The sequence below is a fragment of the Apus apus genome, chromosome Z (assembly GCF_020740795.1).
Source record: "Apus apus isolate bApuApu2 chromosome Z, bApuApu2.pri.cur, whole genome shotgun sequence".
Lineage (NCBI taxonomy): Eukaryota > Metazoa > Chordata > Aves > Apodiformes > Apodidae > Apus > Apus apus.
The window spans coordinates 34,482,047-34,497,414 of NC_067312.1; the positions used below are offsets into that span (position 1 = coordinate 34,482,047).

The following is a 15,368-nucleotide window of genomic DNA, read 5'->3' on the forward strand; positions in this document are numbered from 1 at the left end:
TAGATATTGCACATATGAAGAAATACTGTTTTTTCTCTCAAGTAAACAATCTAATGTAAAATGATATACCAGTTGGAAATGTTAGGAAAAATGAAGGAACAGTAGCTCACTGACAGTATTCTTGTTTTCGGATTTACCAAAAATCATGGCAGAGGAGAGTTTTTATAAGGTTTTGATGTGATCTGACATGGATGGCAGTACAACTATTTTAATTTTAAGTTAATTTGAGTAAATATTCAAACTAGTGTATACATCGTTACTGGAGAAAAGACAGTCTTTGATACTGAAAGACAAGTAGGACAAGGTAATCTGTGATAAATGAAAATGATGAAGTTAGCTTATCTTTTATGTGGTCAGTTGTAGAGAACCAACATAAGGAAGCAAAAGGAGCTTTGGCTAAATTTGCCAGGGCATCACAAGAGCATTTTATTCTGGGGATGAGAATAATATCTGTCTGTCTATGTATGTATGTATGTATGTATGTATCTATCTATCTATCTATCTATCTATCTATCTATCTATCTATCTATCTATCTATCTATGCATTTATCTATTTATTTATTTCAAGGGATAAATACACAAAAATGCTGGATAAGATTTTTAGCTTCAAAGATGAATGGAAAAGGTGCTGTCTTAGACATGAAGGGAAGAGAGATTCACTACTATCTGGGGCTAAGGAGAGCATGTACTCAAAAATGGTACTCTAGTTAAGCACTGGAATTGATATCTTGAAACTAAACAGGAGAATGGCTCTTTATCATCTGCTTTTTTTTCTTTGCTTACAGATAAATCTAATATCATGTAAATGATACATTCTTTATAAAGAGAATCATGATCTAAAAATATCAATAGTACTGTTTTTTTTTATTTATTTTGAACCTTTGCCTTTATCCTTCCAATGTATAAAAAGAAATTCTTTAACTTCAAAAAGCTATGGTTATTTATTTCTGTTTATACTTTTAAGTAAATATTTTAATTCACTGTAGCAACAGGAGATCTGCTGTACTACTGAATGTAAATAAGCTCTTCCATGCTTGTCATCTCACACTGATAGTATCATAAGACAAGTAATGACAGATTAAGACCTGCCTTGCAGAGGGAAAACTAAATTACAAGACTTTTATTAAGGCATAAATAAACCTATTAACTGTTATCTGGAATACCAATTAGTGGAAGGAGCACTGACAATTTTATTTATCAACATTAAACACAATTATTAATTACAGACCTGACGAATCTAGCAGTAAGCAGGACATGTTGGGTGTGCTGGGGCCTTAAGTCCATTATATGAGAAGGATGATTACCAAAATCCTGTGGGGAAATAAGTAATTGTAGCTGTAAAATTTTAATTGCCTTGGAATAAGGTAAATTATATTCTCTTGTCTCAGAATATAAATAGTATGGCATTAAGGTAGCAAGCCTTGCTAATTTTGAACAGCAAATGATTTAGCCATGTATAAAGGAGAGAGGAGTCAGGAAGCCCCGAGAAATTTGCATTGTAAATATTGTGATAAAATGATTTACCATCAAATTTTTACTATCAAATCTGATGTACTTGACCTGGCTTGCATTTGTATATGTCTGTCATACATGTTTTCTGAATTACAAGCTGAGAACACCCAAGAAAGTATAGTATTGGAGAACATAAAAATAATTGGGAAGTAATTTTTTGTCACGCAAAACAATTTCATTAAGACTGTATCCTACCCTTCCAGCCATAGGCTGATAGTAGTAGAGTGTTCACTGCTAAATGCAGAATTTATATGAAGGTCTCTCTGAGATATTCCTGTGAGCTCAATCTTCTGCTCTTCAATGGAAATTTCCTTCTGAGTATTTTTAAGATGCTATTTGTTGTTGTTGATTTTTTGCAGTGAAAAAAAAAGGAAATTAATAACCTACTTGATGTTTCTTTTTTTTTGTTGTTTCTGAAAGAGCCAAAGCCCTGGCTTTCTGGACACTTACTTGTAAGTGCAGCCAGGAACTCCTTTTCAGAACTTATGCACAAGCTGAATGTAATAATGGAGACTGTTCCACTAGACAGTAGCAGGAGAATTATTCACCTGGAGAAAGACTCCTTGGTACAGAGGCTGGCTCATGGACTTCATAAAATAAATACCGAGGCTGTGGGAACTGGATTGAGTGACAGGCTACCCATTATGGTATGCATATTTATCCTGCTACTTCATGTAAACAGTAGGTTCACAGCATAAGTGTTACAGTGAAGCTCTCTTGATAGTACCATTAATTTTGTTTCAGATTGTTTTTGAGTCTGTTACATTGAAGTCAGCAAGACAGAGAATCAGAAGGTGATTTGCAACACCCAGAGGGATTAGGGCATGAGTAGATTTTTCTTTTATTGTCAAATAATTTTAAGAAGAAATTTAATGTGTCCAATAAAAGTTTTTTTTTAAGTTCTGTCAAAAATTACCTCTGCTTTGTAAGAACAGACTTGCTTTTGGCTTTAACTAAATGTTAAAGTTATTTATTTTTTCTTCTGCTCACTGTTTTATCTTCAGTAAAGATAAACTTCTTCCATTTAACCAAAATGAAAGGATAACTCTTTACCACATAATCGTGTCTTTTATCATGGACAATTTGTGAAAATAGGTGCTTCCATGAAAGCAGAATATTCAGTAACACTCAACAGTAGGTGAAACAAGTTCACATTTTTGCAGTTGTGTGGATTTTAAAGATGGGGGACAAAATGACAACTTTGTCTGATCTGCTTAAGTATCAAATGTGATGGATTTTATTGGTAAGTAGCACATTTTATATCACATGAATTTGTTTCTGTTTACTAACAGGAAAGCGTAGCATCCTTGCAGAAGCAAATGCTAGAGTTTATACAAAGACTTCGCTCAGCAGAGGTGGAACGCCACTCACTGCGCCTGAAACTTGCAGAATTTAAATGGAAATTCAGTGAGGTGAAAATAGAAAATGACAAATCCCAGGGCCTGAAAAAGAAATTAAATACATTGAAGCAATCTGTAAGTATATTAGATTTAGAGGAGACTGCTTACAAGGCATCCTCCCTGTAACACTTCTTTTTATTTGGGTTCTTTTAAAAAAACAAGTATAAAAATCAATCTACCATTAACAGAATATTCCAGAAACATTGCCTTGTATGTCACTAAACTGTAAGTCATATGTATTTAGAAGTATCTCCTTTCTACAGGAGTTATTCTTTGATTTGTAGCATGAGGTATTCTGTGTAAATTGCATGTTTGGACTTCAGCAACCTGGTTTTACCTCAACTTGTTGAAAATGTGATTTATATATCCTGAAAGGATTTATAGATTTAAATCTTAAACAGATTAAAATCAGCTGAAATGTGGGTATTCAATAAGTATGTTAATGAGAAATTCATAAAGTATAAATGTAGTATTTTAAATTCTGTATTGCTGAATATTATGATAGGCATTTTAATGTATCTTTGAGTATGGATTATATCCTGAGCTATTCAGTGCAAATTTTAGTGGGGCTGTTTCCTCAAAGAAGTAAATTTATGGCAAGGAAAAAAAAAGTCCTCCTCTGTATTCTCTATAACCCATATTGGCCACATTCCACTGACCATCTGCTGTCGCTGATCAATTTATTTAAACACTATGGCTTCACTAGCCTGTAGATATCACTGTCTGGCAGGAATGAGATGAGACAACAAAGAGGTTTCTTAACCACTTGAAGCCACAGTGTAGTGAGTAATGGACATAGCGTTTGAGGGATTGATGCCGTTTTGTGGGTTGTTGATTTGCTCCCTGTCATACTCATGGAATCGTGCCTTCAGTCCTCACTGGCAAGGAAGAAATTTGTCTTGCTTTATCATGCTGGAGGTTCACTGGGCACCTTTCCTCCCATGCTTGTTTTCTATAGATTTTATTCAGAGTCGAGGTCACATTTGAACTATCAGTGAATTGGTGAGGATTCTTATACATGCTTTACAGGTGCACAGTATAAAAGAAGCAGTCATGTCCCAGAATGAGCAGCATTTTCTGTAGCTGTGCCCAGTGTTGATCCTGAGGCCTAGCTGGTAGACCTGTCAGTGTGTCCCAATCAAAACACATAGAAGCAGAGAATCTTTAATAGATTATTTCACCTCCATTCTCCTTCCTGTTCCTACCTGGTAAAATGGATTTTTTTTACTAATCTAATAGTCTAATCAGTTTTGTTCTTAGTACTAACAATTATTATTAACTTATTGCTAACTTAGTAATAACTTAGTATTATTCCCTCACGGTTCTTGGACAGTTAGATAAAATTGTCACATTTTAGCTTGTTATTCAAATGTATATGATGATTTTCTTTGAATAATTATTCCTTCTTTTTGGAACATTTTGTGGAGGGAATAAAGAGTTCAGAAACACATTTACAAGAGGTAATAAGATAAGCACTGAAATGTGGGACATTGATGTGCATATTTCCTTCTAAATACTCATTCTTTGCAACTCAGGGTCCTAATTTCAGTAGAATATGAATTCATACTGTTTACAGTATCCTGAATACTTTTTTAAAAAAATACAGTCTTCATGTCAAAAAACCTACATATTTATCTATAGCATGCATTTGGTTTAGAAACTGGTATGTTTGCAAGTGAAAGTCAAGCATGTAAACAAATGAATACAGTTAGACAATCAAACACAATTTGTTTCCCTTATCAGAAACTGATCACCTCTGAGAAGCTTGAAAGTGTATGTGAAGAAGTAAATAAGGCATTATACTGGGAGGATCAGGCAAAAGTGCTTTTGAGTGAACAGGCCCAGCAGCTGCAGGAGTTAAATAATACACTAGAATTGCACTCCACTGATGAGCAAGAAAAAACCCAATTCTTAAGTGAAACTGTAAAGGTAAGATGATTACCTTTCTAAAATAGGCACCAGAAATTTACCTTTTGGTGGATAATCTTTCTATTCTTGTGCAAATAAAATTATAGGTGTAAATGCACACTTACTGCTTAGTCAATTGGAATTTTAGGCTACTTGCAAAACGCTTTCAAGGTAAAATTTCAGATATAACTGCACTTTTCTGCTTTTGGGACTGGTAGATGTGCACCAATATCTGTAAACTGTGAAAGTATCTGGATTTCACATGATACATATGAGACAGCAGTTCTAGCTATCATGAGGTGTTTTTAGGCTACAGGAAACATTAAGGAAGAAATACAGGAATACTTTGTTTTTTGATGAAATCATAAAAATATTTTAAAACCTGGATTACCTGTTTTCTGAATATAATCCTAAAGTAGAGAATGGAATATGCGAGGTGTGAGAAGAGAAAGATGCTTTTTCATCAGGATTTAGAATTTTCCCCAGGCCTAATGAGTAATGAGGGAAAAGATGTTGTTATCACACCTCTGACAGCAAATCAAGGAGCTGAGAAACAAAAAGAGGTTTGAAACCATCTGGAAATCTAACATGGGAAGAGAGGAAACCCTGTGATGCCCTGCCAGTGACGTGTGATTAGCTAAGCTCTGCAGCTTTTATTTTTTTATTTAAAGCAATCTTGCTGCTTGTGCCTGCTTTTCAGCCCTATTACTGTCTTTCCAGCTCTCAGTATTCTTCTGTGTATTGATAGTTGAGCAAAAGAGACTGTTTCACTGGTATTTTGAAAAATAGATGCACTTGTATTGAGGAAGATTTAGGGAGGAAGTGATAAGAAATGTCACAAGGTGGGAGGAGAACCCCCAAAAGATGCAAGTGACAAAACTAGCAGAAATGTCACCAACCATTTTGAAAATGTAACAGTGAAAATGGATGTCAAGCAGTGTGACTTGCAGCAGAGTTGAAGTTTGAAGTTATATACAGTGGAGGAAACGGAAGGAGGTTGTTAAAATTATTGATGAGGGTTTTTCAATATCAGTATTATTTACTAAAAATGTGTTTCCTGACTAAGGGTTAAAGACAATGACATTTCCAGTGTACCTCTTTGTTTTTCGTTTTTTTTCACCCTCCCAGCCTTCGAACCTTGGGTTTTTTAAATGTAAGAATAAACTTGTTTAATGTTAAAGTTGTGTTTTTGTTGTTAGTACTATTGATTTTTTTGCTTCAGAAAAAAATGCAGTATATATAAGCCACTAGACTTGTGTTTCATTTTTTTGGAAAATACTTAATTCAAGTTTTAAAATGGATATTAGAATCATAAAGATTGGAAGGAATAGGAGGCAAATGTTATTTGAAATCTTCCTTGTGGTCTACTCTTTGTACATAATGTGTGGTATCTCACTGTGTTTTAATTTTTATGTAAAACATACTTTTACATTTGTTCAGAGGAAAAGAAACAAGGAGTAAATTTTAGGCATTTAAAATACAGGATGGATTTTAAACAAATCTATTACTGGGATTAGTGGATACTGAATTAGATTTCATAGATTCTGTTTTTATTAATTAAAGGATAAATACAATTTTTTTTAGACAGCAGTGATCTAAAATGTACCCTAATGCTGAACACCCTAGTAGTTTTTTACTACTGAAACAACATGATTTAATGTAAAATGCTTGATTATAGCTGAAAGATGTAAAGATACAATACAGTGCAGTGATATAGTTGTTGCAATAGGATGGAGGCTACGAAAGTGACAAAATAAACCTTTGAACTGAACCTTACCACTTGCAGTTACACTGACATGATTTTCTCCATAATTCTCAGTCTTTTCCATGGGGGAGTTTTGAGGCAAACTTAAGTAGCAGATTTGTTGCTGTGTACTGTTCCTAAATTTCTGTTTAAATACCAGAAAGTTGATTGATTGATGTCTCTTAATGACTTCCTCAAATTTACTACAATAGTTAGCATAAAATTGCATCCTGGTTGCAATAGCCTGTATCTGTGATTGTATCAAGGAAGGAAACAAGATCATTTTCGGTAGCATAGCAATATAAGTTCATGGTCAAATGTTTTTTTGGTTTTTCTTTTTTTGGTTTATACTTCCTAAATCATCATCTCACTTTCAATTTTTATAATTGTTTTTAACAGTTCAAAACCTTTGCTGAATAAGTGCCTCTTAAATTCTGATAGCAGTCTAACACAAACTACTGTGATACCAAAGGGCAAAAGGACTTTTTTTGTTTTGAGCTTCACACATTTGGGTTTTAAAAATTTAGTCTTCATAACCTTTTTTTCTCACAGTTTACCACACTCCCACTTTATTGATGGCTTTATTCTCAGCAGACAGAAATGGTCTGTGCCTTTGCCCTGGCATTTTAACTGACAGACCTAATTCTCTTAGCTAATTGTTTTTTGTCAGTTAAAATGCAGCCGAGTTTGGTTGGCAAAACTACTGTTTTGCAGTACCATGGAACAATCTCATATTTAAAAAACAATCCTGACCTTGTAAAACAGTGTTCTTAAAATTGTATGAGCTTTTACATGCTTAAATAGTACAGAAGCATGGAAAAAACAGAACTGTTACTCTGAAAAAATAGAATAGAAAAAATATGTTTCCACATTCTTTTTAAGATACAAAATAAACTATTGATATATATAAGAAGTTGGAGAGTGTGGTTGTGTACAGTTGATTTTTGGATGAACTAGAGTGTCATGGAGTAAAAAATCTTACTTAGATGTCTTTATTCATAGATTTTAAACAGCTAAGAATAGGAAAGAACAGGAAAGAATAGGAAAAATAAAATATTAGATACTTTAACTTTTCATAACTTATTTTTAAACTTCTTCACACTTCAAAATCAGTAAGGAGATATTTTGGTATTCACATACTTTCATGAAGAAGGCTTATTAAAGGAGTAATACTTAATTTCTTAGCTTTATCAGTTCTGATTTTAATCCTGTATGTTTTTATCTTCTCAATGGCATATACCATTGAGACATCCAAGGTAGCCAATTACATTCAAGGTCAGATGGAACTAACCAACTCTTTTTACACCACTTTTTTTTTTATTAGATGAGGTAAATCAGTAGCTCTGTTCCTCTGTCTTTGAAGAGGAAATTTTACCTGGCTGCTAAACAGACACCTATAGCAGACATAATTTTGTCTCATATAAACATATCTTAATTCCAGTAAAGTACCTTTTCTTCCTATTAACAAGCACTGGGTGTATATGAAATCCCTTTTAGATATGTTAGTACCTGTAATAAAAACAGTATCTTGTTAAGGTTTAATTTATGGAGCATGTCCTATCAACAGTTAATAAATAACACTGCATTTCAAGTGCAATATATGTGAGATCACCTAACTTGCTACTGTTCTGCCTCAAAAGAGTCTTCAATACATGTTTAAAAATAATATGCCCTGAATTTTGGGTTTATTTACTCTTCTGAGTTTAGTAAATCCATCACTGATTTCAGACAGCATGAGAAAATAATGTCATCCAAGTCCTTTGGATGGTCAAACTCACAGAAAAATGTTTTCTAATGGGAAGTTTTGGATTGCTTAGTTTCACTAGCTGTTTAATTTAGCTCATTATATGCATATTCTGTGTTCAGAAAGTGTAGTATCCTTTGCTAAATGGACACATCTGAATTAATTAGATTCTGATAGAGATTAGGATTTCTGGATTTGTTAGAAGTAGATATTTTCCCTGAGCAGGCTCTCTGTTCTTGGTGTGGAATTCAGATGAAAGCAGTATACAATTTGTTGCTTTTCCTCTACATATGTTTTTAGCCATAAATTTTCCCTGAAAAACCAGTCGGATTGTTTATGCAATTCATTTTATTCATACAATTGCACACACTTCGCAAGTCACTTTTATAGTTGGCTATTTGTGCATGTATTCCAGAATTCTGATTTATAGAGAGGTTAAAAAGCCTCACTTACATAAGGAAGACCAGGTGATTTTCATGCTTCTCAAACAGAACAGCAAAGATTACAGTCCCTATAAGACAGATACAGGTTTTGAATTTTTTATTTTTTTAATTTTTTTTAGGCTCTGTAACATCTTAAGTTGGAAAGATTGTTAGGATTTTGGTGCACTGAGGGATACTGTTGGTTCCCAAAAACCTATGTGTGACTCTGTCAAGAAACGACAGTTATATGTGTTGCTCATTTAAGTTAAAGGCTATTCTTTAAAGAAAGCAGTATGGTAGGTTACCATTAGCTTCAATAGACTATTTGTATTAATCAAGGTTAGCATGTTAAAGAGAATCTAGCTCCCTTCTGAATAGGTTAGAAAGAATTCATAATTCATTAATTAAATGCTTTTTTTTTTTTTAGTTTCCATACTGTCTATGTTCTGAACATCTAAATAATTTACAAAGTAGGTAAGAACAGATTAGCATTGCCATCTGCCATGTTCTTAGTCAAAAAAGGTCACGTTTTCTTACTACAATAAATTACAGGTTAAGCGGTTTTGTCATGTATTTCAGTTTGTGTTAACACTATTTGTAAATTAAGTAAGCCTGCTCATTCTCCTCCTCTGTTACATAACTTTCACTAGTGATAACTTCTTAGATAGTTTTCAAAGAGTTAGGTCAGTTAAAGACTTGCCCTGGGGCTGGTGGTTTGTGCTTTCTTAGAGTTTGCAATGCATTGTGCGTGGAATTTGGCATTTGGTTTCCTTCTAGCAGCTGGTTTTTGTACTTAATAGGAGAGACAGAAAGAGAGCATCCTGCGAGATATTCACAGAAGGAAAGAGAAAGATGACCATGATGAAGTCTGCCTTCTATTACCCAATCTGAGCTTTAAATGAAAACTTCATCTTCAATTTCTCTCTTCTGTGATTTGTTCATGAAGTTAATTTGTTTTATTCTCTTATTGTCTATTATCTTTTTTGGTATAAAACCACAAACTTATGCCTTAAAGCTTCTCTTGGTCATAAATAATTGTATGCTATTCTGTTTAGTGCTTTGAAAGCAGCTCTTTAGGTGTGGTGCATAGCTCTTCTTTACTTCTCTAGTTAGTCTCTAAGATTCAGGGTCCAAGGGTTGCCCTGTTCTTTTCCACTATAGAGATCACCTCATTAGGAATATTGATCCCTGTGTTTCCTTGCTGAACTAACTTACTTCCAGCCAGGTTGTTCAGTCTGTGCATTTCCTTTGTTCTGTGCCTAGAACATTAATCAGTATCAGCATGAGTACTCTGAAGGGACTGAGGGAAGTATATGGCCTGTAGGAAAGTATTGTATTTGCTCCATAGTTATCAATGGAGCAGCCAAGGAACTAGCAACCAAGTTCATGAAGGTCTGCCTTAAATTTTCTGAGTCAGGCTTTCTGGAAAATATGTAAGTTGTGAAAAGAACAGGTGAAAGAATAAAGTTAAAATTAGTGGTTATGAACTAGTTATTGTCAGTTTATTGCATTTCTGTTAAATCTAGTCAAGTGTAAACATGATTTATCTAATAAGAAAAAAGCATCCCTATTTAGAAAAAAATGGTATTTTATTTTTAACATGTCAAAGAGATGAAGATAAACAAGGAAGATTCTCTCATCATTGTAACAGTGTGGGTGTAATTTAGGCACTGAGAGAGAGCAATGAAATAAGTCATGATAATGTAACACCACTTCAGTTAATCTTCGAAAGCTAATTTTGACCAGAAGTTAATTTCTAAGTAAGAATAGGTGTCCCCTTCTTTAGAAAATTATGGAATAAGTTTGATCATGCTAGTCTTTTTCAGTAGTCTAATTCCAACAGTCATTTTACTGATTGTACACCTCAGTGCCCTTCTTGAAGTTTGAAGAGGAAGACAAGTAACCTAGACAGGTAGAATTGAGCCCAGGAATAATGAAACTATTGTGGAAACAAGAATCAATGGTTTGGACTGCAAGTTACTTCTCAACAGATGGCTAAGACCTTTGGTTCTTTTACAGGGTGGTAACATTGTCTATTTCAGACAATACTTTTAATCTTGAGTCTTTTTTCTGCACTGTGCTATTAAAAAAAAAATATTCCTGACATTCTGTCAAAGATAAAATAAAGAAAAGCTTTAATTAAGTTATTGCTTGAACAAGTAAACGTAACTTCCAGTGTTCTCTAAGTACTCCATTTGTAGGAAATATTTGCCTTCCTTGAGGGCAGGAGAGAATAAATGGAATGATATTGGGATCTAAAAGCTTAATGGTTTTATTGCTGCATTGTAATTATACTAATAAACATCTCTGTCCGTGACCCTGGAATTTATAGTGCAGTGAGGAAGATTTATTGACATATAATTTGGAAGAAAAATGGGTTTATTGTGTAATTACAGTGTGTGGTTATTAAGCATATGTACTTGTCCCTGTTATTTCAAGACCTTGAACAGTATTTCAGTTTTCACTCAAAAATGCTTAAAGGCTTCTTGGAAATTCAGTGCCTGGGTGATCTTTGTTGTATTATTGGGTCAACTACAAAGTAACTTTGTTACTGTCAGATGTAGAGAGGAGATCAGTAGATCTTAAAAACAGCATGTAATGTTTTTAAAGAAGTGTTCTAAACCCTACTTCCCTAGTAGTTTAGGTATCAATGTGTAGGACTTTCTGCTGTATGGGTTCTTGATATACAAGTCCTTTATAGGTAGATTTGTTTCTTGCTGCTGTTTATCTAGGGTATCTCTAGGCCCCCATAATTTTTTCATCTTATTCAGGTTTTCCCATGAACTCCCTTTCTATTTGTGTGAAGCTAACTCTGTAAGATCTTTATATCTTGCGAAACCGTAAGTAACTAATTCTCAAATTTCTATTGGAATATAATTAAGCTATTGGAACATAATTATGTATCTAACTGGCATAAGGCTAAAGCAAGAGTTGCGTTCCTTTGCACTTCAGTCCCCTTTCTTGTTTGCGTACCACGACAGCAGCCATGCCTATCTTTCACATAATTTGGTTTTGTTGGTTGGTTGGTTTCTTTCTTTTTATTTAATTTGGCACTCTGTTTTCGTTAGGCATTTGATGATTTTTCAAGGGAGAGTTTTTTCAACATTTATAGCAAGTTCAGCTTCCAAAATCTCTAAGTATGCTATCTTCATCATGATTAGCATGTAAGCTCTTTGATATTGTAGCAGGGTAACATACAAACCAGAAATTATTTTTTTATGTTGCTTAAATTTTTCTGTTGACTTTTACCACATGTATTTATGAAAAACCCACTGAAGTTCTTGTTGCTTTTACTGTCTCAGAAGGACTTTTAAAACTTTCTAGCTAAAGTAAACCCACCTTACTTGTTGTTGCTGTTGAGGATTTTTTGTCTGTGAACTGCAAAACAAGCAATTAAGTGATGTAAAAATCATGATTTTAGGATTCTCAGTTCGTTAAGTAATAGTCCCAAGATTTTATTTCTAAATTGTACTTTGCTGTCATACAAGGAAATTTCTCGGATGTGAGAAAGAAAAAAAAGCTCTTAAAAAAAGAAGTTAATGATGATTTACTGAAACGGTTGTGTGGTATGACCCAGTGTTTTTGATAATAAGGCATATTTATTATGTTGTTTCTACAAGTGAGTAAAGCAGGTAATTTTCCAAATTTTTTACCATCCTGATGCCATTTTATCTTGTACCTAGGAAACATGCCAAAAAATAAAAATATTAATAATAATTTAGTTTAAGAGCTGCAGTAATTTATTGCTGTCAGTGTTTGCTATGTCTGCTTCAGGATCTGTGTGCGCCATGCTCAGAAAAACATATTCCTTCTTCAAGGTGTGTGCTCTAGGTTGGAACTTGGCACACAAAGCATATCCAGAGGGAAGGTAGACATCCGAATCAATATGCCTTTATAGGACTTTGAGTTCCTTTCTGAATATTGGGACGTAATGTATCATTGATGCTTTTTCAAGATTTAGAAGTTGCTTTTTTTATTAGTAGTATTTTGTTTCATTGTGGTGTTTTTTCATTTGTGTGTGTGTGTTTGTTTTTTTCTGCGAAGACTACTCTCCAGTTTTTAATGAAGTGAGCGATAGGGTTGATATCTATGAAATAATAAGACTTTTTAGTATGGAATTACATATTTATCAATTCATTCTTATTTTACTGAGATTTAAAGAGGAAAAAGGATGAAGAGAATCACATATGCATGTTTTCCCCATGCAGATACTTCGTGCAGCAGGATGTGGCTGGCATAATATTAAAACAAAATACGCATACACTAAACAGCATTTGGGACTGTCTTTAGAAAGACACATACCTGAATACTAATGTACAGTTTGGTCAAAACTCTTCTGAAGGAGAGTGTTTGAATGTAAAAGGTATAAAGTGAGAAATCTGCTGAAGCCCACATTAATGTTTGTGCCATGTTACAAAAAAACTTGTCCAATTCATTAGTTAAATAAAATGAAAACCTGTTGCTGAAGCAAGACCAAAACTTTAGGTGGCATAAATTGGTACAGTTGGCATTGTCCATAATACGTGCTTAATGTGATGGCTCACACTAATGTGCTTAGTGTCTGGTGGAATTGCTCAGCAGCCACTTCCAAGAAATTGCTGTAAAACGACCTGCAGCACTAAAATAACTCAACTGGGATCAGCAATATTGAGATTCTGAATAGTGTCTTTTCTTACTCAGAACTGAACCTTAAGTTCTATTTTGAAAATTTCTTGAAATTATTCTAAAGACTTAAGTTTCCCATTTTTGAACCAGTGTCTGAAGTGAAGACACATAGCCATTTTACCATAATTCTTGTTTCTTAAATGTCGTTCTGAAGCAGAACGCTGTGTGATTTAACCAGTCCCTGATGACTTTTTAGTTTGTGTCCAGATTCAAGCTGACTTAAAACTGAACGCTTTTTAAATTAAACAATGAAATTATGGTTATTTAATTTGTAGGTAAAATGTCATTGTTAATGGTTTTATTTCTGCTGTTCTTCCTTCCTCCTGAATTATCTTAACTAACTGTTAAGATGTTGGAATAAAACAAACAAATTCAGTGATGCAGATCCAATGGAAGAGTATTTTTTGAGAACTTCAAATAGTCTGTCCTAGGCTTAGAAATGTCACTAGTAATACAAGGTCATAAATACTAGTAAGACATGATTGGAGACAAGTGGTTTGAGCCCAGTTCAGATATAATGACATGGAAGACACTGCTGCAGTGTGTTGTGTCATCATAGGTATCCAGCCCAATCTTTCTGGCTATGTATATGTGATATGGTAGCATTTGTAAACCACAGTAAAGATGAAGCCTAAGTGCTGTTTGTATATTGTACACTGGGTGCTAACGTGCACAATTAGATAACATATAGCAAAATGAAGCAACAATATTGCCGATGCTTGTGTATAGCGGAAAGCAGCGTTACAGAGCAGCACAGGAGTTCCCCTGTAAAGTTAGGTGCCCTACTTACATATGGGTACATGAGAGAGCTATGAAAAGTCCTCTTTTGCAGTACCAGGTATAAACCATCTTTTTGAAATCTTGAAACTGTAACAACTAGAAGGCCGAGGACCTATCAGGTTAAAAAGCGTAACTCTGAAAAAAAATAGAATTATTTCTTTTCTATGTCTCTCAAGGAACTGATTTAAAAGCTTAACACTGCCGAAGCAGAAAAGCTGTTGCTCCTGCAAGGCTGGATCTTTTCTAGTCTGCAGCTGCACAGGTTTAGGTATTGTGGTGGGAGAGGATTTTACTCTTCCAGGGAGATAAAAGAAATGTTAGCCCTGAAGGTAGCATGTCGAGGTGAATGATCATGTACTCATGCCACCACGGATGCGATTCTAAAAATTTATTTGCACTTAACATCAAGGGTTTTTCTAACACTTTTAAACTCAGAGTGGTAAAGCCTGAGTTTTTCTACAGTTGTCTTTGTTCCATTAAGGTGGTATAATTCTCTACTACAGCTTTCCAGTAATACTAATATAATTCACTTAGCTCAGAAGATGATAAAAATTTCTGGATTACCATATGCATAAATTTTATTACGTACTTCAGCATTTTCCAAAACATTATTTAAAAGTAAGAGTTAATTATTATCTCTGATTGGATTAGTGTATGTCTGGAAGGTCCAGTGCATCCTAGTATTCAAAAGGGTGTCCCTCAATTTTTTCAGCTTCTGTTTCTCTTCAAATGCAACAGTGTACCTAACTAACATATTTAACACCAGTTCTTTTGTTTGCTAATACTAACAGTCCATAAGGATCTAGCCTATGTGTGGGCAGTTTATATTTTGTGATTCCTTAATGTAAAATACTACTAAGTTTTGTTGAGTTTTACTTACTTTGAAGCTGAGTGACATGTGAACATACAATGTCTCTTCTGCAAGAAGTGTTATTATGTGGAATTATTCGGGAAAGGCTACTGTGTTTAAATTAATAAGCTCTTTTAATTCACAGTAACTGCAAAAGCATACCCAGCTCAGTGACTTCATAAAGCATTTTCAGTCAGCCTGTGCTAAACATTTTGAACTAATGCAATTGAAAAATTAATTCCTTTCTTGTTTATCAGAATAGATCTTCTCTTGAGAAGTAAGTCTGCAATGTAGCACAGTGATATTAAACCATACTTTAGGTCTTTGAAGCACTGTAATCCAG

At 34.1% G+C, this 15,368-nt stretch overlaps 1 protein-coding gene across 1 annotated transcript in view; it reads left to right on the top strand.

Annotated features, from left to right (window-relative positions):
- The window catches only part of CCDC171 (coiled-coil domain containing 171), a 162,862-nt gene that overhangs the window by 71,382 nt on the left and 76,112 nt on the right, over positions 1-15,368 (top strand). Inside the window, 3 exon segments of the mRNA XM_051643553.1 lie at positions 1,933-2,159; positions 2,805-2,987; positions 4,656-4,841. Coding sequence (XP_051499513.1) covers positions 1,933-2,159; positions 2,805-2,987; positions 4,656-4,841 — 596 coding nt within the window.